We start from the raw sequence: 27,164 nt of genomic DNA, 5'->3' as shown, positions 1-27,164 counted from the left end.
CCTGCCCCCACCTCGTGTATTATCACAGAGGGGCGGCCAAATTTGAAATCGGAGAGGTGCTGACCAACTGAGGCTGCCCCCCCCTGCTGGCAGCCTCGTGGACAGTGTACACGGGCTCAGGATCTGTATAAATACTGTATGAAACATAGACTCCTCCAAGCTGCAGGAATTACAGGTGACCTGGGAACCTGTAAATCCAATTAACCATCAATTGCACAAGACTGCCGTATGTTGCACCCTCTGTGCCAAAGCCCTATGGATGAGGGGAGGACTCCCACTCACACAGCCCTTCACCATGTGCCTCTTCCAGACAGAGTGGCCTGACAGCTGGTGAGGGCAAGGAAGTGGAACGTCGACGAGGGCCATCCATAGAGAAAATACCTTCATGCAGAGTGAAGTGACAAGGAGGGGATTTTGAGTGATAGCTTGGGTCATGGGGCCAAAGCTACCGAGAGAGGTTTTCAGACATGGTGTCAATGAGAAATTCCATCTGTGTGGGGGTCAGTTCTGACTGGGATCTCCACATGCCTGAGCCTCCTTGATAGCTTGAGTGCAGTTGGGGCTGAGCACCACATCCTTAAGGCTTTTGATAGTTTTGACTGTGAGCTGGATGCTACACAGGGCGACGGGTAATGCCAGATCCTCCAACTATGTGCTGCTCCATTATCCAGTATGTTCACAACTGTGGTCAGCCCACACCCTTTCCTCCACCAGTTACATAAACCCATCCTGTGGAGATGCGGATTCCTGAGTCGCAGCTCTCGGATGATAGCCGCCATTCCTACAGTCCCTGGTAAAAGATGGGCAACTCCTGCAAGAGTATCTCGGACTTATAAACAGGAGCTGCATGTTCTAATTGAGGCTGTACAGCTGGTGGAAGCAATCTGTCACCAGCACATACCATCTGGGATGAGGCTGGATGTATAGGTATTTTTGCACAGTCCAACGGTGGAAAATCACTACGAGTGCCTGTCCACCCTCCCTAAGTGGGGAGGCTCAGCATTGACTGAAACACAATCCAACCTCCCTCGAAGAGCTTGATGAGTTTCTTCTGTAACCTGTGACAAACTCAGGGGGAAGGCTCAAAGTGAGCAACTGGTACCTCAGCATAGTGGCTTGACTCCTTGAGGATAGTACTCAATGCCCCTATGTATAAAGCACAGGATCTTATATGCCTTTTAAACCTCTTTTGCAACCTGTTTTGCCAATCTCAATGATTTGTGCATATATAACACCAGTTCTCTCTGTCCTTGCACCTCCTATTTAATTATATCATCAGCTGTTTTCCTCCCCTCATTCTTCCTGCTAAAATGAATTATCTAACACTTCTCCGCATTAAATGTTAATGGCCACATGTCCACCTATTCCAGTAGCCTGTCTTATGCCCTCTTGAAGTCTATCACTATCCTCTCCACTAGTTCGCAATACTTTCAGGATGTGTGTCATCTGCAAATTTTGAATTGTGCAACCACAAATTTAAGTTATTAATATACATCAAGAAAAGCTGTGTCCCTAGTACCAATCCCCAGGAAATCATGTGTACTTTCCACCAACCTGAATATCAATCAACCTCACAACTGCACTTTATTTCCTGTCAGCCAGTTTCACATCCATCCAGGGGTGGCGGTGATGGTCTAGTGGTATTATCACTGCAACCACCTAATGTTCTGGTGACACAGGTTCAAATCCCACCACGGCAGATGGTGGAATTTGAATTCAATAAAAAAAAAGCTGGAATTAAGAATCTACTGATGACCATGAAACCATTGTCGGTTCACTAATGTCCATTAGGGAAGGAAATCTGCCGTCCTTACCTGGTCTGGTCTACATGTGGCTCCAGATTCACAGCAATATGTCTGACTCTCATCTGCCCTTGGGCAACTAGGGATGGACAATAAATGCTGGCCAGGCAGCGATGCCCATGTCCGACAAATGAATAGACAAAAAAGTCACCGCCATTTTTATTCCATGGGTTTTAACTTTTCTGGAAAGTGTTGACTGTGCTGTCCTCCATTGAGCACTGGTACCAATAAGGATAGCTCTTTAGATTTTTCTAGCACATTCTATATACCGCCATATTTCATCATGGGGAGAAATAGTCTCAATATTCTTGCTGTGTTTTTCAAGGCCATTTGATCTCATTAATGCTCTGGAATTCTAATTGTGAGTGCCAGAACACATTGGAAAGCCATGTAAAATGGCAAATTCACATTTATCAACATTGTACGGCAGAAAAGAAGAATGATCATAGTGCCTTCAAGCAGGCTGACGCATACATTATAAATGCATACTTGAATACAAGACTCTGCTGCAGATGAATTAAAGTCTCATTGAAGTGTTTTCCACCTTTTGTGTCGGTGTGCGCTGGTTATGTGGCTGTGTGAGGTTCTTAAGACTGTTAACCAAGTAATTGGAAGGAGTAAACATTCTGAGGAATTTGAAGTACCCATGACACCTGGTGCGGAGAGGGGCGGGTCGGGATGCCGACCTCCTCGTGAACCTGCTCCTGGGCCTGGCGAGATGCGCCATCAATAGGTCCAGGCAGCGGGGATCGACGGGGCCGTCCATCCTGACTGTCTGCCCCTCTACCGTGGCTACATTCGTGGCCAGGTGTCCCTGGAGAGGGAGCATGCGGTGTCCACGGGCGCAGTTGACGCCTTCCGTGACCGCAGGGGCTGGGGTGTATTATCGACCCTGATAATCACCTTTTGGTTTGATGTTTTAAGTTTCCTTTCGACTTTGTTTTTGGTTCGGGCTGTTCCCCCTTCCTTTTGGGGAGCTGCCCCTTTTAATTTGTCCCTAAGTTAATTTGAGTTCGTTTATTTGGTTGGTGTGAAAAAGACATACCATATTGAATCTTAACAGCTGAGGAGGTGCAGCATGTTGCATCGACAACTTGTTATGACAGGGCGTGGATTCATACCAGCCATCTCCCCCACTGCTGAGTCCCTAATCATGGCTCTATGCCAGGAAATACCAAGCTGCTGTCACATTTCCTTGTGGGCGAGCTTCAGCATTAGCAGGCATCTGCTGAAAACGGCTTACACTCATGTGCCCGATAGCGTGTAATTCTGGTGGACACAGTTGAACAAAAGTAACTTGAAGCAAGATAAAGGAGAGAGGAATAAAGGGTTGTGTGCGTATATAGCACTCTTCCTGAATTCATGATGTCTTGTAATACTTTTCAGCCAATGAAGTACTTTTGAAGTGTAGTCACTTACTGTCAAGGGACAATGATAATTGGCTTGTTATTGGCAGCTTGCTAAGAACAGATTGTGGAAAAACTGTCCTATAAAACTGCAGTTAGCCAGGGTGTCCAAACCTGATCAAATCCCCTATTGTCTTGCACAAAGTAATACATTAAAAGAAATGGTACTGTTTTGACTGCCTCACCTAGATTAGAAAAGAATCTCGAAGTTGTGTAGATAATTGTATCCTTTTACAATGCATATTATTTAAATAATGTTTTGCATTACGGTGAATGAAAAGGTTGGTATTCCTCAGAGTTTTAAACCTTGGTTTTTTTTTCTATTTCAGTATTGTCATCCTCCTGTTTGCAAAAACTTGACGCTGATCATGAAACCGTTGTGAGGATTTCCAGTGCTGGACAATGTAGGTGACTTTCTTTCTGGATATAAATAACATTTCAAGCAATTGGCACTTAGCAAAGTAGCAAGCAGAATTCCACATTCAATTACAAAGAGCAGGTAGAAATGGTGCGCTACATTCTTAGGCTTTCTGGAGACTGTCTAAAGACAAGCTTCCTTCAAGTTAAACATTGGGCTGACTCGTATCATAGTCGTGAATCTTAATTCTTCACTTGACATGCCAAAACAGATCCTAATTCTACTATTGGGCATAAGTATGTGTCTAAGTGATAATAACTTGCAGCATTTTCGCAGGTATAATTTGAGTTAAGTCTGGGAAGCTGGTGCATACTTTTCATTTCATAACAGATTTACTTAAGAAAACTTCAAGGATTATGTTGCTTTTCCTTTCATTTAATATTATATTTCCCACTATATTTTACTTTTGTAAGTTCAATCTTCTAGTTGTTACTGCAATATTGCTTCTGTCAGCTGGGAGATGGAGACACTTTGAAATGAAAATGACTGGTATGCAAATTGATACTGGGCTAGCAAACACTTGCACCGTCTTGGGTACATCATTTATTTGTATTCATAAACTGAATAAAGGAGGATATTTTAAGTACGGTATGTTTGTTAATGATACCAAGCCAATTCCTGATTATATCATTCAAATGTGTCCAAATAAACTGAAAGAATAGAGAAGGGAATGGAATTGTAGATGGAATACGATAGGAGCAATTGTGATGCACGGTTGTACAGGAAACATGTAACGTTATTCATAGGCTGATCCACTGTTCAATGTGCAAAGAGATTAAATTCTTTGATGTCCTTTTCTTTTCTGAAATCAAACCTGGGATGGAAGTAGATACGATCGTTAAGGGGCATCTGGACAAATACATGAATAGGATGGGAATAGAGGGGTACGGTCCCCAGAAGGGTAGGGGGTTTCAGTTCAGTTGGGCAGCATGGTCAGTGCAAGCTTGGAGGGCCGAAGGGCCTGCTCCTTTGCTGTAATTTTCTTTGTTCTTTGTTGAAATATTTGGCTTAATTCAATATTGCTTCTGGAATATATTATTTTTGAATAATAAATTTTGAAAATCTCACTGGGAAGGTGTAGAAAGGAAATACATTGGGCCAGAGTGTGCTGTCAGTGTAACAGTGAGTTCAATGTGCACACCATTATTCACATGTAAATCATTCAACAACTTGTGGAGAAGAAGAACTACCTAGTAAATTGAGACTTGCCACAAGTTTAAAGTTTATTTATTAGTCAGGGGTAGTCTTACATTAACACTGCAATTAAGTTACTGTGAAAATCAAGATGATTTTCACCACTCTACCATTGGACTTGTGAAAACGCCAGCTCACTCTCAACCTTCCCGTGATTTTTAAGAAATTGCTGCATTTGTGAGTTAAGTGCCACTTTAGGATGCTACTGAAAATAAGTGTCGGTACTTAACTACATTTTTAATGACAGGATTTATGTTTCTGCAATGCCACTCAAATTCTCTCGCTCAGGAAACAATCACATCCACAAAGTCTCATTCTTGCAGGTAGCAAATTATTGTTAGAGGTTTTTAAAATATAAAATGTTTCTTTCTTTTCCTTTCTGGTTCTTTTCAATCTCAATTCAACTGTTATTTCCCTCTCTTCCTGTACTCAATGGGAGTCTGGTTTATCATATTTTCTGTGTCTTTCTCCAGCCTTCAATCTTATTGGGTTGAGGACATGGACTGTTGGCCCTATAGTTCATCAAGGTCCCAAATGTCTTGTTGCCCTCAGCTTGTCACTGCCAGCTCGTGTTTCCAGCGACTTGCAGTACAGAGCAATTTTGAGATAAAGGGTGAGGCATAGGGCCCTATTTTACCGTTTTGAGTCTAAGTGCTGCGCGGACTCGAAACTGGGAGTGTTTCAGATCCGACTTTAAGACCCGTTCTCCGGCGCCCTCACACGCACACTGCCTGAAAAAATATCAGCAATTCTGAATCGTGCTGCACAAGCCTGTGGGCGGGGCTTAACAGTCAAACAGTTACAAATATCAACACAAAGGATGGTAGGATCAAAGGAGACAAACAGTTGAAAGTTTGCGCTTGTCTTTGTTGTGGGAAAAGTTGATGCACTTTAAATTTACAGTCATCACCCTTTAAATCTCCCATGTCTCAGACATCCCATGTACTGTCCCTCAGACTAGGAGGTAAGCAGGCTGTGCCCTGCTCCCAGACAGTTTCTGGTGCAGCAGAACAACATCGTTCGATAACTTTAACTTGCCTTTTGATTTATTTTTTTGTTACCCCAGGCGAAAATGCCTCCCATTGGTAGCACGGTTAAAATATCAAAACCATGGGCGGTGGAATCAGAGATTTTTAGACTGTCTCCTGCTAGTGTATCATACTATGCAGTGGAATACAAATCATTGAATCCCTACAGTGCAGAAGGAGGCCATTTGGCCCATCGAGTCTGCACCGACCACAATTCCACCCAGGCCCTATCCCCAAACCCCATGCATTTACCCTGCTAATCCTCCTGACACCAAGGGCTAATTTAGCACGGCCAATCAACCTAACCTTCACACCTTTGGACTGTGGGAGGAAACCGGAGCACCCGGAGGAAACCCACGCAGACACGGGGAGAACATGCAAACTCCACACAGACAATGACCCCAAGCCAGGAATTGAACCCGGGTTCCTGGCACTGTGAGGCATCAGTGCTAACCACTGTGCCAGCGTGCCACCCATATGGGCAATCTATGTGTGAGCCATCTAGCTGGAAATAGGTAAGAAGCAGTGGCACAGTGGTATTGTTACTGGACTAGCGATCCAGAGCCCAGGGTAATGCTCTGGGGACCCAGGTTCAAATCCCACCATGGCAGATGGTGACATTTGATTTCAATAAAAATTCTGGAATTAGAAGTCAAATGATGGCCATGAAACCATTGTCGATTGTCAGAAAAAACATCTGATTCACTAATGTCCTTTAGGGAAGGAAATCTGTCATCCTTACCTGGTTTGGCCAACATGTGGCTCCAAAGTGAAGACAGCAACATGGTTGACTCAAATGCTCTCTGAAATGGAGGGCAGTTGGGGGTGGGGTCAGCCAGCAACACCCACATCCTGTAAAAAAATGAGTTTTTTAAAAATCACTGCAGATTACTGGGCGGTGTATAACTTCAGTAGTTTCAGGTTCTACCAAAGTAATGTCAATTTTGAATCATCTGGGTTTTTTTTTGTAGTGATGCAGTGTTCTGCAGCCATTGATTTGCTGTTCATGCTGGATGGATCATACAGCATTGGCAAAGGAAGCTTCGAAAGATCCAAACATGTCGCATTCAAACTTTGTGATGCTCTTGATATAAATCCTGACAGGGTAAGTTCAAAAGCTTTCTCATTAATACACCGACAGATTCCTACAAGCTGCATAGATCAAACATGTATGAATGGAATAGTCTGTCAGTAATCTAGGATTGGACTTCTGAATAAATGGTAACTTGACCCATCTATGATCACTTGGTCTATTTTTAATTGCAGGTTGTAAAGCCAAATTAGAGCATTCAAATGACCAATCGCCATTTCTGAAAGCGGTCTGAAACATAGGCGCTGAAATTCTGCTGGAATAGAACTAGAATTATTAAAGTAACCTAATGCTCAGATTAAAACAAAACCGTGATTGAATATAGCTGTGCCAAATTTAACAACCCAGAATCAGGCTATTCAGCCCATCAGATCCCTGTTGGTGCGTGAGCTCCACATGAACTTCCTCTCTCGTTACTCTATCTCATCCAATCAGCATGTCCTTCTATTCCTCTATCGTTCATGTGCTGACTTAGCTCTCTCTTAAATCCATCAATACTATTCACCTCAATCTCAGCCACCTCAATAGGGCCTGAGTGGGATTGTAGTCAGTGCAGATTCGATGGGCGGAATGGCCTCCTTCTGCACTATAGGGATTTTATGATTCTATGAACCCACATCGTAACAAAATTTCTCACACACTGCAGTCTCTGAGTGAAGACATTTCTCCTCCATTCTTCAATGGATTTATGAGTGACTATATTTGATTTATGGTCCCCAGTTTTGGAGTGGAAACATCTTCTCTACATCAACTCTATTGTACCACTTCTTAATTAACAGACTTCTATCAGGCCACATCTCAGTCTCTCTTTTCTTAGAAAGAAACCCCAATCTATCCAGTCTTTCCTGATAGCTGTCATAGCGACTGAGGCACATTTTGGGATTTTTCACTCTTTGTTCCTGAAGTGATGTTTAGTGTCAAGTCTTGTGACTCCAAGGCCACCATGTTAGCAACTGTGCCAAGCTCAGGCTCAGTAAAACAGTAAAAGTTTCACATCTGAGGCGGAATCTATGACTATTTCAGTTGGCAAAAAACCCTGTATCGTCATGTTTTTGTAATCATTTTCTGAGATTAGATGAATGTTTTGATCCTTTGAGAAACCTTTCTCTTCGAGCAGTTTTACAGAGTATTGATGCTATAGGCATAAATATGCGTGTAGTGTGCTTTATATTCTTTGTTGGTATATGTGCACCCTTGCTCTATGAAATAATAAATGGTAAAGCATGATACAGAGATTATCACATTTCGGAATGCTTTAATAATTTTTCACAGAGAGAACCTAAAAATAATATTGGAATGGGATTTTCCGGCCAGTGGGATTTTCTGGTCCCACCAAATGTGGCACCCCTGCAGTGGGATCCCTGGCAAGCCACGCAAAACACTGTAGACATTGGTGGGATCTTCCGGCTACCTCCATTGCTGAAGAACATGCCACTGGGGAGCTGGAAAATCCTGCCCTCTGTATTTAGGCCAGAATTCTCCAACCTCGCCTGTGTCTGGGATTCTCCAGTCCCACTGCAGTGAATGGAGTTTAGGCTGAGCACCAAATTCTCTGTTCTCATTGATGGCGGGGGGGGGACCACCTGGATGAGCGGTTAATATCACAGAATCATACAGTGCAGAAGAGGCCCTTCAGCCCATCGACTATGCGCCGACACGCGAGAACCACCTAACCTATAAAATACTAAGTTATTTTTCCGAGATGCTAAATAATAAATTATCTGGGGAATTAAAACACTTCAGGTCCATAGGATTGAAAGTCCAGTAAAGAGGGAAGATACTGTGGGTGCTGGAAATTTGAAATAACAACAGGAAACGCTTAGCTGGTCTGGCAGCAATGAAGAAAGACAACGACCTTTTCATGTTGACCTTTCACCGGAACTTCCAATGAGTATTTCCAGCCTTTTCTGTTTCTGATTTCCAGCAACAGGAATATTCTGCTTTTGTATGAGACTTTTCAAGAGGATGTGTGTGACATATTTCAACTTACCTCGATAAATTGACAGCTCACTTAGATTCTGTTTTTCTTTCTACTGGAAAATGTTTTGATTCCTTTCAGTGTGTGACGAGGGAGATTTAAAAAAAGGGATACATGGAGAAACTGGATGGAAAGAAGGTCAGGTAATGGGAGGGCTTTCATGATGCAGAGAGGTTAGAAATGTTGGAGGGTCAATTCAGCAAAATGACTCACTGATGTGGGTTATTAAAATGTGCCTGCTATTTTATATTATCATCCACAAACAAGCTGTAGGCATTGAACTAGGCCAGTCATAATAGTTGTCCTGTATGTCCTTCTAGCAGTGAAATAAAGCAGCTTATTGTTTCACATCAAGCACCGTCGCACCAAATATTTGCTTGGTCTACCTGCAGAGAGATTGCAGAAGCATTCATGTGAAAAACACAGATATTCAATCCAGATCACAAGGGGATGTTAATGTTGCCTAACTGAGTAGCAAAAGATCTAGGATGAAAAGAAAGACATGCGTTTATACGATGACTTTCACAGCCTCAGAACCTCTCAAACTGTTTTACAGCCAATGAAATACTTTTGAAGTGTAATCACTACTGTCAAGCAGAAAACATGGAAGCCAATTTACACACAGCAAGCTCCTGCATATAACTATATAATCTACTTATTTAGTGATGTTGATTTGAGGGATCAATATTGGGTAGTGTGTTTGACTTGCATTAAAGTAAGACAATGAGACTATTTAAAGGAAAGAACAGTAGAACTCAAGAAGCTATCTATGGCAAACCCAAGTATGAAGCTGTTCGGAGTCAGGATACACAGGCCTGTAATTAATCTAGGACCATCTGTTACTATCTTCTGACATTCATTGTAGTTCCACTTTAACATTGATGCAATGGCAGAAAATTCAGACGAGGGAACAGCTTCACGGTCTAATGGTAGAAATAAATTGCAGGAAACATATCGAGGACACGTGAAATGTGCTGCATATTACTCGCAAATCATGCTGACAATAATGTTAAATAAAAATGTCAGCCCTTAAGAACTACTTCATATTTACTTCTAACCCTTGCATAGTGGTAGCACACATCACACAGATTAATTCCACATTTAGGAAGCTTACACAGGAAGGATCAAGTCTGGAAGTTTTGAAGAAGGGTAGCAGGTGTTTTTAGAGCATCATTATTTGTGACATATATATATATATATATTAAATATATATTAAAAAATACAGGCTTACAATATTCCAAGCTAATTTTTGTAGCACTCCAAAAGTTTTGTTCTGGTAATATTAATTTGGTGTAGTGATTTAAAGTTGTGTTGAATAAGCGGAAACATGGTTCGTATGCTAAAAAAAGACTGCGTAACAAGATGCACATAAAACAGATGTAGCTACACTGGCTCTGACTATGCCAGGAATTAGTTGCCAAAGATTTTCTTAAACTGTCTAAGGAATGTTCCCTTGTATTGAATTTTAAAACAAAATGGTTTCGATGGTATAAGTAAAAACAAATGGTATGCAAATCTCCTAGAAGTAAAGGGAAAATAATCTCAGTGGAGAAGCCATGCTTAAAATACACCTTCTTGAGCTAAGACAGCATACATTCATGAAGGGATTACACCCGATGGAGCTATTGCATTTTTCCAGTATTTCTCTTGAGCAGTTGGATCTCTTTTTTTATTCTTTCATGGAACGTGTTGTTGGCTAGGCCAACATTTGTTGCCCATCCCTAATTGCCCCTGAGAAGGCGGTGGTGAGCCACTGCCTTGAACTGCTATAGTCCATGTGGTGAAAGGGCTGAAGGGTGTTTGAGGTTTTTACCCATCGACAGTGAAGGAACAACTCAAAGCTAATGCCGTGAGAGAGTGGTTTGCTGTGAGGTTAAAGGGAGGTATGGGACTCTGTAAAGAATATAGTGGGATGAACACGTTTAAGAAAAAGAGCAGGCTTTGCCAACTTAGCTATTGCCTTCCTCTCCTCCTAGCTGTTTACTCCTTCCCCGCTTTTCTTTAACCTGGTTTTCTTCTCATAATGAAAATTAGCTATGAACCAAACCATAAAACACCCTTTAGATGTGCAAACGGCCCATTGCCACGATAGCATGCTGGCTTGGATAGGTGTGTATAACTGTGACTTAGCTGTCAACAAGGTCATCATCCATCACTGCTGAAGTATTCGCCTTCACTTTCGTTGTTTGAAATGTCACTGAGCTTTGCTTTAAACCAGCACTGGACTAAACATTTTCTTTTATTCATGGAATGTTACACTGATGTGAAATGTTAGCTTGCGTCAACTGGAAAAGTTTTGGAAGTTTAAATGAGATACAGCTCCTGGCATGAGATACTGTGATTTTGGTGCACAGAAGTTCCCCTTTGTCCAATTTCTCCCGCTGTTGAAATATGGTGAAGTGGAAATAACTTTAACTCCTTCTGGGCAAAATATTTCTGTTGAAAAGGCATACCCATTAGCAGTGCATCATTAACTGTCATACACTTTATAAGGTCCTCATCATTTTGGTGGTGCACTGCTTAAACTCACATGTATAAATCGACACAGGCAAGATTATCACAGCCGCCGATTGAAGTAGGTGCACTTTGCAAAGCTATATTTTGCTTGCCCAGAGTTGGAGCTATAGACCTCAAACCTTGGAAGGGGAGACATTCACCTTAGAAACTTCATGCTCAGGTTGTAATTTAGACCCTCAAGAGCTTTTGTCATTTCTATTGGGTTCCCTTTCAATGTAATTCAGCAAAATATATTTTGGCGTCCAACACCACATATTGTATGTCTCTTTAGGAAAGATACAGTCCACTCCCGTTCCACCAACTGCATGTCAGTATTCATCATTTGTGCCTTGATTAGAACCCTTACAATAGCAACAGTGCTGATCATTAAGCCTTTCACAAGCAATGCCCCTTAGCGCACTGGAGCTCAGTTCATGTGGAAAGATATGGGCCAGTACAAAGGTTAATCCATTAATTCTAAAATGATTTTAGAAGTAAACAGTTTTCTCCTTGCAGGTCAGAGTTGGAGTACTCCAGTACAGTTCAATACCCAAGTTTGAATTTTATTTGAATTCCTACTTGACAAAGGAAGAAGTAAAGGAACAACTTAAAAGAATTGCATTTAGGTATGTTACATTATTTGATAGATCTTTAAGGACTGCTACTAGTATCTACAGTCAAATAGCCTGGCGAGGCGATGGCCTAGTGGTATTATCGCTAGACTATGAACGCAGAAACTCGGCTAATGTTCAGGGGATTCCGGTTTGAATCCCGCCACGGCAGATGGTGGAATTAAAATTCAATTTTTAAAAAATGTGGAATTAAGAGTCTACTGACGACCATGAAACCATTGCTGATTGTTGGAAATACCCATCTGGTTCACTCATGTCCTTTTGGGAAGGAAATCTGCCATCCTTACCCGGTCTGGTCTACATGTGACTTCAGAGCCACAGCAATGTGGTTGACTCTCAACTGCCTTCTGAACAAGGGCAACTAGGGATGGACAATAAATGCTGGCCAGCCAGCAACATTGATGTCCCACGAATGAATTTTTAAAAATCTTTGAGGCCCAAACATATTATTTCGTTATTAAGACAGAAAATCCTGGAAATATTCCCTTTTCCAAAACTCTACTTGCTTAAAAACCTGTCACATCTCTAATTTTCTCCGGTTCTGACAAAGGCCATCGACCTGAAACAGTAACAGTTTTTTCTCTTCCCATGGATGCTGCCTGATCTGCTGAGTATTTCCACCATGGTCCATTTGAATTCAAATTGGCAGCATCCTCAATATTTTGGTTTCATTTTATTTATCAAGTTGTTGGACAGGATTTTCCGACTCTTCCTGTTGGTTGGATGTTATGGTCTTGCTGACGTCAACTCCCCCCCCCCCGCAGTAGGTCCGAGAAGTGGGGCAGGCGAGCCATGTAGAAACCCGTAGACTTCAGCACGACCTCAAGATCTCACTGGCGGCCAATGGCTTGCTGCATCTGCCACGCGTGGAGGGAGGAGAGGGCGGGTGGCTAATGGGGGTTGGCAGACAATCCCAGCCATTGTGTGTGTGCTTTGTACCATGCACTGGGAGATAGGATGGTTTTGACTTTGACTTCAGCAGTTTCATGCCTTTTAAAACATTCTTTAACCCATAATGATGAGAGAAATTAAAACATTTTCATTCCTCCTCCTCCTCCTCTAACAATGTATATTGGAATCCCAATGCATTGTGGCACAGAGTGGTAGAGCATACAATCCTCTGTATACAGTTCTTCACCTCAGGTTAGCAGAGATCAAAATCCTTCAGCCTGGCCTGCTGTGAAAGAAGCGAATGTAGCTCTAACCTCTATTGGTGACCAGACTGGAGTCCCTTGGATCAGGTCAGGCTAAGCTCCATAGCATAGCTTTGCCAGATGCCTGTGCTAGTCCAGGTGCATCTTGAGGCACCTTCTGGGGTGGCAGGAGTGCTCGATGGGGGTTCTCACTTATCGGTTTTGTTATCGGAAGATTGATCTAACAATTTAATCAGATTCTTGCGGTCTCATTGTGCCATTCCCTGAATTGGAGGCCCAGATGGGTTCCACTTCTTCCCTGACTTATACTGATTTGTATGCCGTGTTCTTCCTGCCACCCAGATGACTGGATGGGATAGAGGTGGGAGTGGAGGATATTCCAGTGTGCGAAATCCCTCCTCTAAACCCCTGGGCCATGTTTAGGGCAGGTGGAGGTTCACCATCACTGACCCCAACAGAAACAGTGGTTAGTAAGTATTTTGGGCAGCGAGCCACTGTCTGGCCTGAATTTGCTTAAACCAGGCTGTGCTCCTCTCCAATTCTTCTTCAGGAGTTTCCCTCCGGTTCCAAGGAAATTTAGGGCCTTGGAATTTTCCTGTGGGGTGAAAATGGGCATTAGCCTAAATGACTTTGCAGCTATCTTTAAAAGCACCAGGTATTGGAAATTTTTTATTCCATGGTAGAAATTCTGATTAAATGAATAAATATTGGTGCAAATTTTCCCAAAAAAAGTAAATTCATAGTTAAGCGTGTGAATGGGATTTGTGCACTTCTGAGTGAGCTGCTAAAGATTTGGTTACAAAGTAAACCTGGTGCCTTCCTTTTGAGGCACAAAAGGTTATTAGCATCAGTTAGTTGGCATAAAGCCAATGCACTTGTACAGAACAGCTTGCATCCATTCTAATACCTGTAGCTAATGTTATTTTTTGATATTTAATTGAGAACAGATTTGTGACTGATTTCAAGCAGAGAGAGAGGTGAAATGTCTTGGCCATATGTGGAATCTTTAAAAGTCCACGTTAGACATGATAGGAATATTTTCTGATGAAGTAGAATAGGATATTTAATTCTTGATAAGCTTCCGTTGACATTCTTATTCCCAGTGCACTGACAGATTTACACTGTGATCGCAGTGAGCAAATTATTTGTCATTAACACTATCAGTTTTCTAATTATCACTATACCTGTGGATAAATACAGAACTGAGTATGTGAAGAATATTTTTAATATTTCATGTATCATTAACCACTTTCAGTAATCCTGTTTGCTTTGTTAACTCAGAGGTGGAAGTACAGAGACAGTCCAGGCTTTGAAGTACATTCTTCATAAAGGTTTTACGGGTTCAAGGAACTCATCTGTTCCTCGAATTCTTGTCATTCTTACTGATGGCAGATCTCAGGGTAATGTGCTACAGGCAGCAACGCAGCTGAAGGAAACTGGAGTAACTGTATTTGCTGTCGGAGTCAGGTTTCCAAGGTAAGGAACTTCCTTCAGTCTCGTGTGGAGTAATATGAATGATGGCCTGTCAGAACGGGTTACTGTTTAATACCGAGCATCATTTTCCCAGCACATTTCACACCTTGGCTCCGAAGGTTATGGCAGCCCCATAATAGCACAACGCATTAGTTAGGGAAAGCGTTGCTTTTATATTTTCTAATGATTTTGGAACTCACTTTATCTTTTTTTTTAAAGTGCGAAGGCTGAAAATAAATTAAATGTACAAAACTGCCCCGCAATATAACTTTGTGAAGATAAGGTAACACACACCACAGTGACTATTCCTGGCAGGAATGTTACACTTTCTCTCACTGTTTCTCAGTTGGGTTGATAGATGTGACTGTATTGAAACTTTAGCTTTCGGGGTATGTGAGGTTAAAATGTCATTGACCGAGAGGTCATGTTGGAATTTGGGATTGATTTTGAAGGTTAAAAAAAGGCTTTCACAGTGAGATTCTTCCAATCTACTCGAGGTAACAGATTCTGCATATGGGTTCTCAATTTTTCCATCTAGTAAATTGAGCAGTGAGAATCATAGAATCTGCAGTGCAGAAGGAGGCCATTTAGCCCATCGAGCCTGTACCGACGACAATCCCACCCAGGTCCTTTCCCTGTAACCTCACATATTTACCTTCCTAATCCCCCTGACACGAAGGGGCAATTTATCTTTGCCGATCAATCTAATCCACACACCTTTTCATCAGTGACATTGTAACACTGGTTACAACTCTGATTTAATTCTCTGGGATTTTTATTTGAAGAGGAGAAATTATTCTGTGATTAAGTGGTTAAAACATGGTTGGGATTCTCCATTCTCATCCCTGGGTGGGAAATATTGTGAGCGAGAATGGAGAATTTGGCATTCCAGACAAAATTCCCTTCACATCCGGAAGGTGGTGGCGTAGTGGTATCATCGCTGGACTCGTAATCCAGAGAGCCAGGGTAGTGTTCTAGGAACCCGGGTTCAAATCCCACCATGGCATTTGGTGAAATTTGAATTCAATAAAAATCGGGAATTAAAAGTCTAATGGTGATTATGAAACCATTGTCAATTGTCATAAAAACCCATCTGGTTCGGTAATGTCCTTTAGGGAAGGAAATCTACCGTCCTTACCTGGTCTGGCCTACATGTGAATCCAGATCCACAGCAATGTGGTTGACTCTGAAGTGTCCTCAGGGATGGGCAACAAGTGCTGGCCCAGCCAGTGACGCCCACATCCCATGAATGAATTAAAAAATTTTTTTTAGCAAAACCGGAAAATCCCATCCGCAAACAAGAATGGAAGATTTCGACCCATGGATGGTTTCCTGTTGAGTGCTTTTTATCTTTGTGCCTCATGGGGCAAGTAGACTTTTCAGCTCATTTGGAAATATTTTGGTCAGTGTAAGGATATGCAGATAATCACAGAATCCCTACAGTGCAGAAAGAGGCCACTCGGCCCATCGAGTCCCCACCGACCACAATCCCACCCAGGCCCTATTCCCGTAACCCCACATATTTACCCTGTTAATCCCCCTGACACTAGTTCAATTTACCATGGCCAATCAACCTAACCCGCACACCTTTGGAGTGTGGGAGGAAATTGGAGCATCCAGAGGAAACCCACGCAGACACGGGAAGAACGTGAAAACTCCACTCAGACAGTGACCCGAGGCCGGAATTGAACCCAGGTTCCTGGTGCTGTCAGGCAGCAGTGCTAACCACTGTGCCACCATGCCACCAATAATGCCAACTATTGTATTTATGTTAATGCATTTGTATAAAACACATGTTATTGATGACTGGTTTCAGTAACTTGATTAACCAAATGAACTGGGAATGGGGTACTGCGAGTTTAAGTTTCTTTTCCAAATAATGGCATTGCTTTTCCCCACTATTTTGTTTGAAAGTGGATTTACCTGTCAAATAACCTAGCAAAATGTAGATGTGTTGTTGAAATTAGACATGGTAGACTTTGTTACCTTGTAGCCAATGAATATTACACCATCTGCAATCCGCGGTGGTGTCTGTTTGTATTGTGCTCTAACTCTTTGACTTTCGGGCAGATGGGAAGAGTTGTACACACTGGCCAGTGAACCCACGGAGAGCCATGTCCTGTTCGCAGAGCACTTTGATGATGCAGTCAATGGCCTCTACAGCACACTGACCAGCTCTGACGTCTGCTCTGCTGTTCCTCCAGGTAACTGCTTTAACGTAAAGTCTTTTATCTATTGATGTTGCAATCAATGGATAGGCTTGACCTGCAATCTGGTGTGCTATTGCTCTGATGACTTGAGGATATTGTTCAAGCACTGCATGTTCAAATTAAATCTTTATCCCCACGTTGTCATTTATTAACTGTCACGTTGAAAACCAGTAGTTAATTTTAAAGATGGATAGTGAAAGCAAAATTAGTGCCCACTGCTTTCTCAGTTAGAATTCCCTCCATCTTCAAAGGTTTTAATAATCCTTTCATATTATGTACAATGGTGGAGCTCTGGAGAACAACAGTTTTAACAGTACAAGATCCTCACTGCACGTAGCTACAGGCTCCCCCTGCTTCTGGGTAATTCAAAGCCTTTTCAAAATCCTTGGCAATGTCTCAGCCAATCTGAGTCAACTTGCCAACCCATCAGCACCGTTTTCTACAAGAGTATATATTGTTGTGATAATTTGAAATTTGGCATTTCTGCATTTGTCCTGATGAGTGTAAGATGAAAAGCTTTGCTCTTTTCAGCAATAATATAGCCTGTGCCCTGAAGTGTACCATAAGACAAGAAAGTGTGTCAACTTTAAGAGGAATGCAATGTTAAAATAAATATATGGGGCGATTTACATTTGCCTGTTGGCCCATTGACACTAAAAAATGGGGGGTGAGTGAGGATTCGGGTAAGCAGACGTTTTTGCAAGTCTAACTTTTCGACTGGGCCTTGAGTTTTTTTTATTTGTTCATGAGATGTGGATGTGGCTGGCTAGGCCACCATTTATTGCCCATCCCTAATTGGCCTTGAGAAGATGGTGGTGATCTGTCGTCTTGAACTGTTGAAGTCCATGTTTTGTATGAACACGCTTAGTGCTGTTAGGGAGGGAGTTCCAGAAGGACCTTCTGTGGTGTGAATTTTACTCATGTGCCAATCAATGACCATCTCCAGCAAGAGAGAAACTAACCATCAAAACAAACTTAAGGTCTAGACTTGCACAAGGGTCAGCTGACTGCTGAGCTTCCCCCCCCCCCCCCCCCCCCCCCCCAACCACAAGATATATATCACCCCATGGATGTATTTTGTTGCATTTTACGTAAAGTTGACATAGTGGTTAGCACTGCTACCTCACAGCACCAGGGACCATGGTTCGATTCCCGGCTTAGGTGACTCCCTGCGTGTTCTCCACATGTCTGCGTGGGTTTCCTCCAGGTGCTCCGGTTTCTTCCCATAGTCCGAAAGACATGCTAGTTAGATGTATTGGTCATGCTAAATTATCCCTCAGTGTACCAGAACAGATACCAGAGTGTGGTGACGAGGGGATTTTCACAGTAACTTCATTGCAGTGTGAATGCAAGCCGCCTTATGACACTAATAAATAAACTTTATACTTCCTTCTCTTCAGAACACAGGCTATATTTAGTGCCAAATGTGCTAATATTAATATGGGCAGCTATTTTTTGTGCCAGCATCAGGGCTTATTTAATTTGGGGTTCTCCACTTTCTATAGAACCTGGGTGCAATTTTCAGGTAATAGTGGGAGAGCTCTGAAAATGGGCAAACAAATTCTTGTCACTGTCTTTTGTGGGGCTAGCAGGTATCTAAATACAATTCCAGCCATATGAAAATCTTCCCATTGCTGGCCATCAGCTGCTTGTCTCGAGAATTGTCTCCTATCCAAGCCCTTTAACTTGATGATTGACTTAGCTGAGCAGCTGTTGAAATTCCCATTCTCCATTGAGCACTTGTACCTCACTGAACAAAATGAACCATGAAAATGGTTCCAGTCTCTCCCCAGTGCCATTGGACAGCCAATGTGACCACTTCATCCATTGCCCATCCATTAAGCACCACAAGTGAGGATCTGTCTGCATGTATTTTAAACTTGCCTGTCATCTTCAGACTAACGTTAGGTGCTCACTTCCAATGAATTACTTTTCAAATTCAATTCTAAATCACCCTTGAATTCCTATTGCTATTTGGAAAAATGACCTCTATTCTGGAAAGCCAGGTGGTGAAGAATTGAATTGGAATCAATCGTTACACACTTGTATATTTATTTATGGTTACACATTATAAGCATACACAATAACTGCACTTTTAGTCTGACTCTACTTATCAGGACACAACTGAATTCCGAATTAATACCCACTACCTGCGCACAATCAAAATAACTGATGTACAGTTAACAATACCAACCATGATATCTGAATAAATGCAATTTGGGCAAGTTGTACGCTTCAGAAAATCTGAGGGTGTTTTCAGCAGAATGTTTCCCATTTTAAAAAGTATGCATTTCCTTTCAAGAGAAAATAAATTAACGGCTAATCTTCAAATATTTGCAACTTGATCTTCAAATGTTTGCAGAAATACAATTAAAGCATTGCAATGTGGTTCCTTTCAGCTTGTAAACTTGAATCCCACGTCTGTCAACGGAAGTCACTAGAAACAGTGAAGGAATTTAAAGGAAACTTCATGTGTTGGAAGGGATCAAATGGATATGGTGTGCCTTTCTCAACACTCTGTCCTTATTACAGGTTAGTAATGTTTTCCTGTAAATTAGAGCAGCAAAGCACTGAAGAACATATTCTCTACTAAAGGCTGAGTTTGACCTTAAGTTCACTACATGATCCAACAGTTGCTTTCCTGTCGAGTCTGAGCAGTGTGAGAGGAGAGTGGAGCATTTGTTCGAAAAATCTGTGGAAAAGAAATTGTTTAGCAGAAGTTGAGATGGATAAGTCACAGGTCTTTATGGCAGGCACCCTAAATAGTTGGACAAAGAGAGAGGAAGTAAAGAGGCTCCCATTTACAATCCTCCTCAGATGGGCAAGTGGTGGCAGGACCTGAAGGGTAGACAATAAAGTAAGAAGGGACAGCAGAATAAATTGGGTAGCTATTGCTGCTGGTCTAAGTCGTTTGAAGTTTAGTTTAAAGTTTTTAAAGTTTATTTATTAGTGTCACAAGGAGACTTAACACTGCAATGAATTTACTGTGAAAATCCCCTAGTCGCCACACTCCGACACCTATTCGGGTACACTGAGAGAGAATTTAGTATGGTCAACGCACCTAACCAGCACGCCTTTTGGACTGTGGGAGGAAACCGGAGCACCCGCAGGAAACCCACTCAGACACTGGGGAGAACGGGAATCAGACCCGGATCCCTGGCACTGTGAGGCACCAGTGCTAGCCACTGTGCCACAAGCTCTTAGAATCTGTAATTCAAGATTAAATTACTGAATAATTAGAGCATTGTGGGACAATCATAACTTCTTAGAGGCAAGTTCTGTTTGATGATTTGACAAAAACTTTCACAAAGAAGTGAAATGATTGCCCTTGCCTCGAAGAAAGATATCCACAAAGATTTAGCAAGTCTGTGGTATGGATTTCCCCTTTCCCAATGTTAGTCTGATTCTAGCCCCAAGTCAAAGGGATCTTCAGGCATCCAGCATCAGTATATCATCAAGAAGGGGAAACTGCTGTCACATTGAAGCATTCTCACAGAGACCAATCCAGGAAATTAAAAGCACTGACTAATTCTTCAGTTTTTAATATCATTTTGCAGGAAGTAAAATAAGGATTGGGACATCCATATGGGGTTATGGTCAAAGATAAAATACCATAAGTCTTTTCAAAAAGTAATTGTTTTAAAAAAATATCTAATTCCTTTAACATAATGGGGAAATTTGACATTCCACAAATATAAAGTTAGTTTCAGGGCTTGTGAGGCAGTTGAACAGTCCTGATGAACTTGGAACAAAGGGTCAAAAACCCATTTACACCTCCTTCAATAAAGTATTACCTTTTTCTAAAGGTTTCACAGCTAGACTAGTGCTGTAAAAGGACAAGTCAGGTCAGTTCAGTGATTTCTAACTGTGGGTCTTCACAATGTGTCTGATCGAGAAGCATAAAATCATTGACAACAATTTCTGGATTTCCATATTTAAATGGGCACCGTGGCACGGTGGTTAGCACTGCTGCCTCACAGCTCCAGGGACCCAGGTTCGATTCCCGGCTTGGGTCACTATCTCTGTGGAGTTTGCACATTCTCCCCTTGTCTGCGTGGGTCTCCTCTGGGTGCTCCGGTTTCCTCCCACAGTCCAAAAGACATGCTGGTTAGGTGCATTGGCCATGCTAAATTTTCCCTCAGTGTACCCAAACAGGCGCAGGAGTGTGGCGACTAGGGAATATTCACAATAACTTCATTGCAGTGTTAATGTAAGCCTACTTATGACACTAATAAATAAACTTTAAACTTTAGATATTTATGGAGGAGGAAGACCATTTGGTCAATTTTAATTCATACATCAGGATAACATTGCATTCTCCCATTACTGAATAACACAGTAGTAAATGTTTTTTGTTGAAAAATCCAGGCCAAAATGTTACCACCGTTCATGCTGGCAGGATTTTCCCATCCCGTTGCAATTAATGGAGATTTGGCTGAGTGCCAAATTCTCCGACTTCACTGCAGCGGGAGTGTGGAGTGAACGGCCGGTAAGATCGTGCCCCCAAAATATAAATGGATTTGGTAAAGGTAAAGGAATTAAGTTAGACTGCATTGGAGGTGACGCTGTAATGTAAAGAGATAGCAAACTTCAGGCAATATTCCATAATATTGTACATTACATTCTGTGTGTAAAAATAACTTAATAATTGCTCACATAAATGTTATTTCTTTTCAGTTGGAAGCGCATTTATAAGACACATCTTGCTCGATGCTACAGAACAACCTGTCCAGGTATGTATTATGGAAATAAACGCTCCCCGTGCATTAACCTGGTCATTTGGTCAATTTTCTTGTTTAAGTTGAAATAGTTTTCCTTTGAATTAATATAAATGTGATAATGACAGACAATTGTGGAAAGATGTTTTATAAATTGCTATAGCATTGCTGAGAGTCAACTGTTTGAGAAGGACAGACAGGATCATTATTCTATCTTAAGGAGCATCTCTGTGTAATTTCTCTGGCCTTTTAAAGCCATGAGATTTCGTTCGTGTAAATGAGCACAGTCTTAAAATAAAATTTGAAAAGGGGCCCCAAAAAAATCTGTGTTTCTTAAATTGGAGTTAGCAGACGTGTAGGCATTACACGTGGTATATTGAGTGACTTACTATTTTATAAGGATACCATGTAATATACAATGTATTATTCTACCTCTGCATTGCATCTGCAACTATTTAAATCTTCAAAGACTAATTGCTTTTAAGCAGAGAAGAGGATCAAGTCAATCAAAGTTAACTGTACTTTGTAAGGTCAATCAATTGGTCTTCAGGCAGCAGGATCGAATCAGGACAATATGTCTAATTTGCTTTCACTAAGATAGCTCGGAATATGTTTAAAGTGCAAATATTCTGACACGTGCTGATGCATTTTTAATTGGTGCGAGCATTTTTCTGTACAGTTGGTGAGCAGCTTTTGTTTGAATGATTGTTCCAAGAAACATGAGTCAATTAATTTCAAAAAAAGCCTTTAATTAAGTGCGATACAAGGTATGATGTGACTGACAAGAAGTGCACACGCATCACTTTTTGTTTTACATAATTGATACGTGTTATGATACCTTTTATTTCTAGTCTGCTTGTACAATTAGTTATGGATATTTACCAACTATTTATTTTGCTTTCTTTTCAAAAAAATTATTTTAATGTTAATAATGCATAATAACAGTGACAGTCTTAATGATGTTCATCTTAATAGATCCCTGTGACTCACAGCCATGTCAGTATGGAGGCACGTGCATCTCCGAAGATTTTGAAAAATATCACTGTGTTTGTCCCACAGCATTTGGAGGAGATTTTACTTGTGGTAAATTGTCTTGACATTTACTTTGAATTTTTCATTAAATGCGTGTATAGATATTTCCATGCTGACTCTCTTTCTGTTTCTTAAATTATGCTTCATTCTACAACGTTGAGGCCCGGTGCTGCTTAGAAATCTAGCATCTCCAAGTTTTGTTTGAAATGATCCGTTCTATGTAGCCTCTCAATTGATTTATCATTGTCGAACGGCCACCAGAGTGCCGCTCGCTGCTTATCCACTTTACTGTCGGGACGATTGTACTTTGAACAAGAGATAATTACCAGGGCTGATTGATTAAGAATAACACATCGGAACTACTGGACTTGTATTCGTCAATTAAATCCTTGCCGAATTTCAGATGTCTGAAATATTATTGGAGTTTCAAATCATGATTGAAATTATGATATATTTGTTGTTCATCTTTAACATGTCATACCCAGGATTTTGGCAGCAATGGTGACGCTACTAGGTTGTGAACCTTGACTGTGTTTTAGTATCAGAGTGCATTTGAATAACCATTTTACATGGATGCAAATGGAACAGTTCAATTTCATTAAAAAATATCAGTATTCAAACATTCTTGTGAAGTTGCATGCCATGTTGGAAACTGTACAGCGGCTAGTGTGTTTACATTTGAAATGATTTCAGTGGGGTGAAAATTGAGTGGATTTCAGTGAGTGGGCACTTTGCTTCACAAGTTTACTGCCTAGGCAGTGGAGATAAATATCACTGTGGTTACCAGATATTTTCTGCAAGGAGATCATGAGAATGGCTGGATGGATGACTACAGCATGTGGTCATACCTAGTCCTAGCAACTTGCTCAAGAGCAGCACTGACACCACTGTAAAAGGAGGATAGGTGCCTGCCCTCACAGATCAGGAAATAGTGCCCATCTTGTGAAGGCTTTATTGCTGCTATAATCCTGGCAATCACTATTTGTCTGTTATTTATGGGTAAGAAAAGCAATTGCAGATGTAACATGAAATGCAGGAAATTGCTATCTAAAAATCAAACTTCAGATGATGCTTCCATTAGGAGCAATTGCAACACATTGCCATTACTGGTACCCCACTTTAAATCAAGTCATCAGCAGCTATAGTTAATGCAAAGTGTTCCTGGTTTTTAGATTATCACCATATGAGTACAATAGGGCGGGCTGATGTGATATTAGTAGGAAATGCGCACAAGAGGTTATTTTTTAATTTCCATTTAAATGAATGGTGCCTTGTTCATGCCTGAATTTCCATTATTTCCAAAGGATAATGGTAGGAAACTACCCCTAGTGTATTATCAGTTTAGTAACAGGCCATATACTATTGAGTTCCACTAGACCAATTGGTTTTCCATATGGTTTAGAGAAATCCTATGCTGGGTGTGATCTTTATCCAAGCACAACATTTCTTAGCAAACAAGCTCAATGTTTTATCATGTGTATTTACTGATGTAAGAATGCTGACTTACTAAGTGCATCTGTTAACCAGTGCCTGCATGTCTTATCTGTTTATCAATTGGTATCTCACTGTACTCTGCCTGTATGTCTGGCAGCTGAATGCTTATCAATTTGTGGTCTGATGCCATTATTTTAACATAGTCACAGGAGTGCCGAGAAAACAATCACTCTTTGAAAGAAGGAATTTTTAAACAACAAGCCTCTTATGTTTTGCCTACTCAGCCATAAATCTTTTATTTACTGATCTTTTTAACTATAAAAATATTGATTCCTGTTCTCAAATTCTGCATTATGTTCTGGGCTAAATATTGCAAAGTGAGACTGCACGAATGTGAAGACGGTTAATAATGTGACACTCGTGTCCACAAATTGAAGGTGGGAGTCTGAATGGACGCTTTCACAATCTAACTATTGCAAAGTAAATGTTTGGAAATCCAGTTTTAAAAGGACCAAAATAAAGATTCACCTCAACAGGGTCTGGAAAATAAATTGGACACACATGCACTGTTGTAACAATTGTGCTTTAATATTATAGGAACGATATCTAATACAATATTCTATTTTGGTTATTCCGGAGTACTGCTGACAATGATGGTTATTTGATGATGGACAGTTCATAGAGTCATTATGGCACAGAGGAAGGCCATTTAGTCCATCAAGTCTATGCTGACTCTCTGTAGGTCAATCCAGTGAGTCCTATTTCCCCAGCCTATTGTGAGCACCCTGCATCTGTGCATGGTATCAATCATACCTTCACAAGAGTGATAAATGGCCTTTCTGAATGTACAGAAAATATCAAAGATATTCATAGAATGCATTAAAGCTTTTTCACACGTTGTACTTCCAGTAAATATATTTTGATTTTTTTTTAATTTAACAGCTCCACAGCAAGGCCTTGACTGCAGTGTGGATCTTTTGCTGCTAATTGACGGTTCCTCCAAGATGACCCTTGAAGGATTTCTTCGTTACAGAGCATTCGTGAAAAGATTTCTCCAGGTTGTGCTGACTGAAGGTAGTCAAGTCAACGTTGGAGTGGCACAATTCAGCGATGGTGTCCAGATGGAGCTACCGATGGGACAACACAGGGATGTAGTGGACGTTGTTAAAAAGATCGACTCTGTGCGCTTTAAAGGAGGCAGCACAAAGACTGGAAAAGCTCTGCATTACCTTACCCAGTTTGGATTTAAAACTCACTCGACACCTGCAGGTGCTCAGAAAGAGCATCCCCGTGTTTTAGTTCTGCTAACTGACTCAAAAGCAGAAGATTCAGTTGCTGAATCAGCCAAGTATGCCAGAGAGCGGGAGATCTTCCTTCTTGCCATTGGCAGTCAGAGTCTTCAGTCCGAACTGGATGGAATTACAGGAAATCCACAGCGTACTGTCACATACTCAAATCCCCAGAGCCTCTTGAATAAGATTCCTGAACTCAGAACTAAAATCTGCAGTATTGATAATCAAGGCATGTACACTTTCCTAAATTTGTCCTTCATTTGGTCTGATAGCAGAACAGTAAGATCAAACATGAGTGTGCAGATATGTTGTACCATGAACTAAGTATATGAAAACTTGCTCCCATATGTGGGAACATAACGAGCTCATCTAAGTTGTTTGGTGGGAATTCGATATGGAGATAAAGGGCCCTATTTTACCATTTTGATTCTAAGTGCTGGGTAGACTTGAAACTGAGAGTGTTTCAGATCCGACTTTTAGACCCGTTCTCAGGCGCCCCCATATGCACTCTGCCTGCAAAAATATCAGTGATTCCGAATCGCGCTGCACAAGCCTGTGGGTAGGGCTTAACACGCCCGAAACCCTGCAGCTCTGATCGACGCCTCCAACTGCACATGCACAGAAAAATGACAATGTGGCTCCCTTGCCACATCACTCCCAGGCTGGATAATACCTTCCCCTGACCCCCACAGACATTGCCCCACCCCCCAACATTACTGACCCTCTTATCCTTCCCACTCCCTCCACCACCCAAATCGATTGTGGGCCTCTCCCCCCTTCCTTCCCACTGATCTCAGACAGTGTAGCTGCGGATCTCTCCCCCCCCCCCCCCCCCCGCCCCGCTTCCCCTTCACTGATCTCAGGCAGGATGGCAGCTCATCCCCCCCCTCTTCTCCCTCTTCCCCACCGATCTGAAGTGCCAATCGGCACTTGCCTCCTCACTAACTGGAGCGCCTGAAATGGACTTTTGTGGAGCATTTCTGTTTTGCGCCAATTCTGGATGGGCAAACGTGGTGGTAAAGGGGAAAGTGCCGGTAAGATTGGGTGTGCAGCCCATTAAGTCAATTTAAATGCATGCAAATGCATTTAATTGGCCGTCGTGCTTGTTTCGGCAGCGGTCCTGATAGCGCCCATTTTCGGACCTTGTAAAGGGGGAACGGGTGCGGAGGCGGGCGCAGATCATGCTGCTTGCCTCACGCCTGACTTTACCAAGTTTTCGCACCTGAAAACGTGTGCAACTAGATGATAAAATCGGGCCCGAAGTGTTTGTCTGGAGGCTGGGAAGAAGACCCATTGTGTATCTTCACAATTTTACTGGTGGAATCCAAGGAGTACAGCTTCTGCCAATCCTATCAGCCAGGAAATAATGCATGGTGCGGTGAACCTAACAAGAGAGATAAAAATACCAATTATATCACTTTAACTGTTTTCAATTTCACATTAAGTAGTATACACAACCCCTTGTTGATGGTAACAACTGAAGACTTTGAATATTACAACTCGCATAAAAAAGTTAGGGACTAACCCCCCCCCGCCCCCCCCCCCCCCCCACACACACACACACACACACACATATACACACACACTCACACACCCTGCTTAATGCAATGCTTTTCGATTGGTATCTCAGCACCTTGTCTTTATCAGACAAAATATGCTTTCTGTCAGACAAAACACATAACGCTTTGTGACACCCACATTATTGGAAAATGACAGGAATGCACTTCACAGTTCTTACAAATTCCAAACAGGACAGTAAAGCGTTACAGAAGTCCTAAAGAAAGAACCAATCTATTTTAAGAGTGGG

At 41.7% G+C, this 27,164-nt stretch overlaps 1 protein-coding gene across 1 annotated transcript in view; it reads left to right on the top strand.

The window, feature by feature from the left end:
• The first annotated feature begins 632 nt into the window (after window positions 1-632).
• The window catches only part of vwa2 (von Willebrand factor A domain containing 2), a 51,286-nt gene continuing 24,754 nt past the window's right edge, over window positions 633-27,164 (top strand). The window contains exons 1-10 of the mRNA XM_078224331.1: window positions 633-687; window positions 3,538-3,612; window positions 6,820-6,953; window positions 11,929-12,038; window positions 14,480-14,674; window positions 16,742-16,875; window positions 19,281-19,413; window positions 21,559-21,614; window positions 22,575-22,682; window positions 25,008-25,586. Of these exons, the coding sequence (XP_078080457.1) occupies window positions 633-687; window positions 3,538-3,612; window positions 6,820-6,953; window positions 11,929-12,038; window positions 14,480-14,674; window positions 16,742-16,875; window positions 19,281-19,413; window positions 21,559-21,614; window positions 22,575-22,682; window positions 25,008-25,586 (1,579 nt within the window). The remainder of the gene's footprint in view (window positions 688-3,537; window positions 3,613-6,819; window positions 6,954-11,928; window positions 12,039-14,479; window positions 14,675-16,741; window positions 16,876-19,280; window positions 19,414-21,558; window positions 21,615-22,574; window positions 22,683-25,007; window positions 25,587-27,164) is intronic.

The sequence above is a fragment of the Mustelus asterias genome, chromosome 11 (genome assembly GCF_964213995.1).
Source record: "Mustelus asterias chromosome 11, sMusAst1.hap1.1, whole genome shotgun sequence".
NCBI classification, from domain to species: domain Eukaryota; kingdom Metazoa; phylum Chordata; class Chondrichthyes; order Carcharhiniformes; family Triakidae; genus Mustelus; species Mustelus asterias.
Note: the sequence above shows the minus strand (reverse complement) of the source record. Positions and strands in the feature narration are given on the sequence as shown.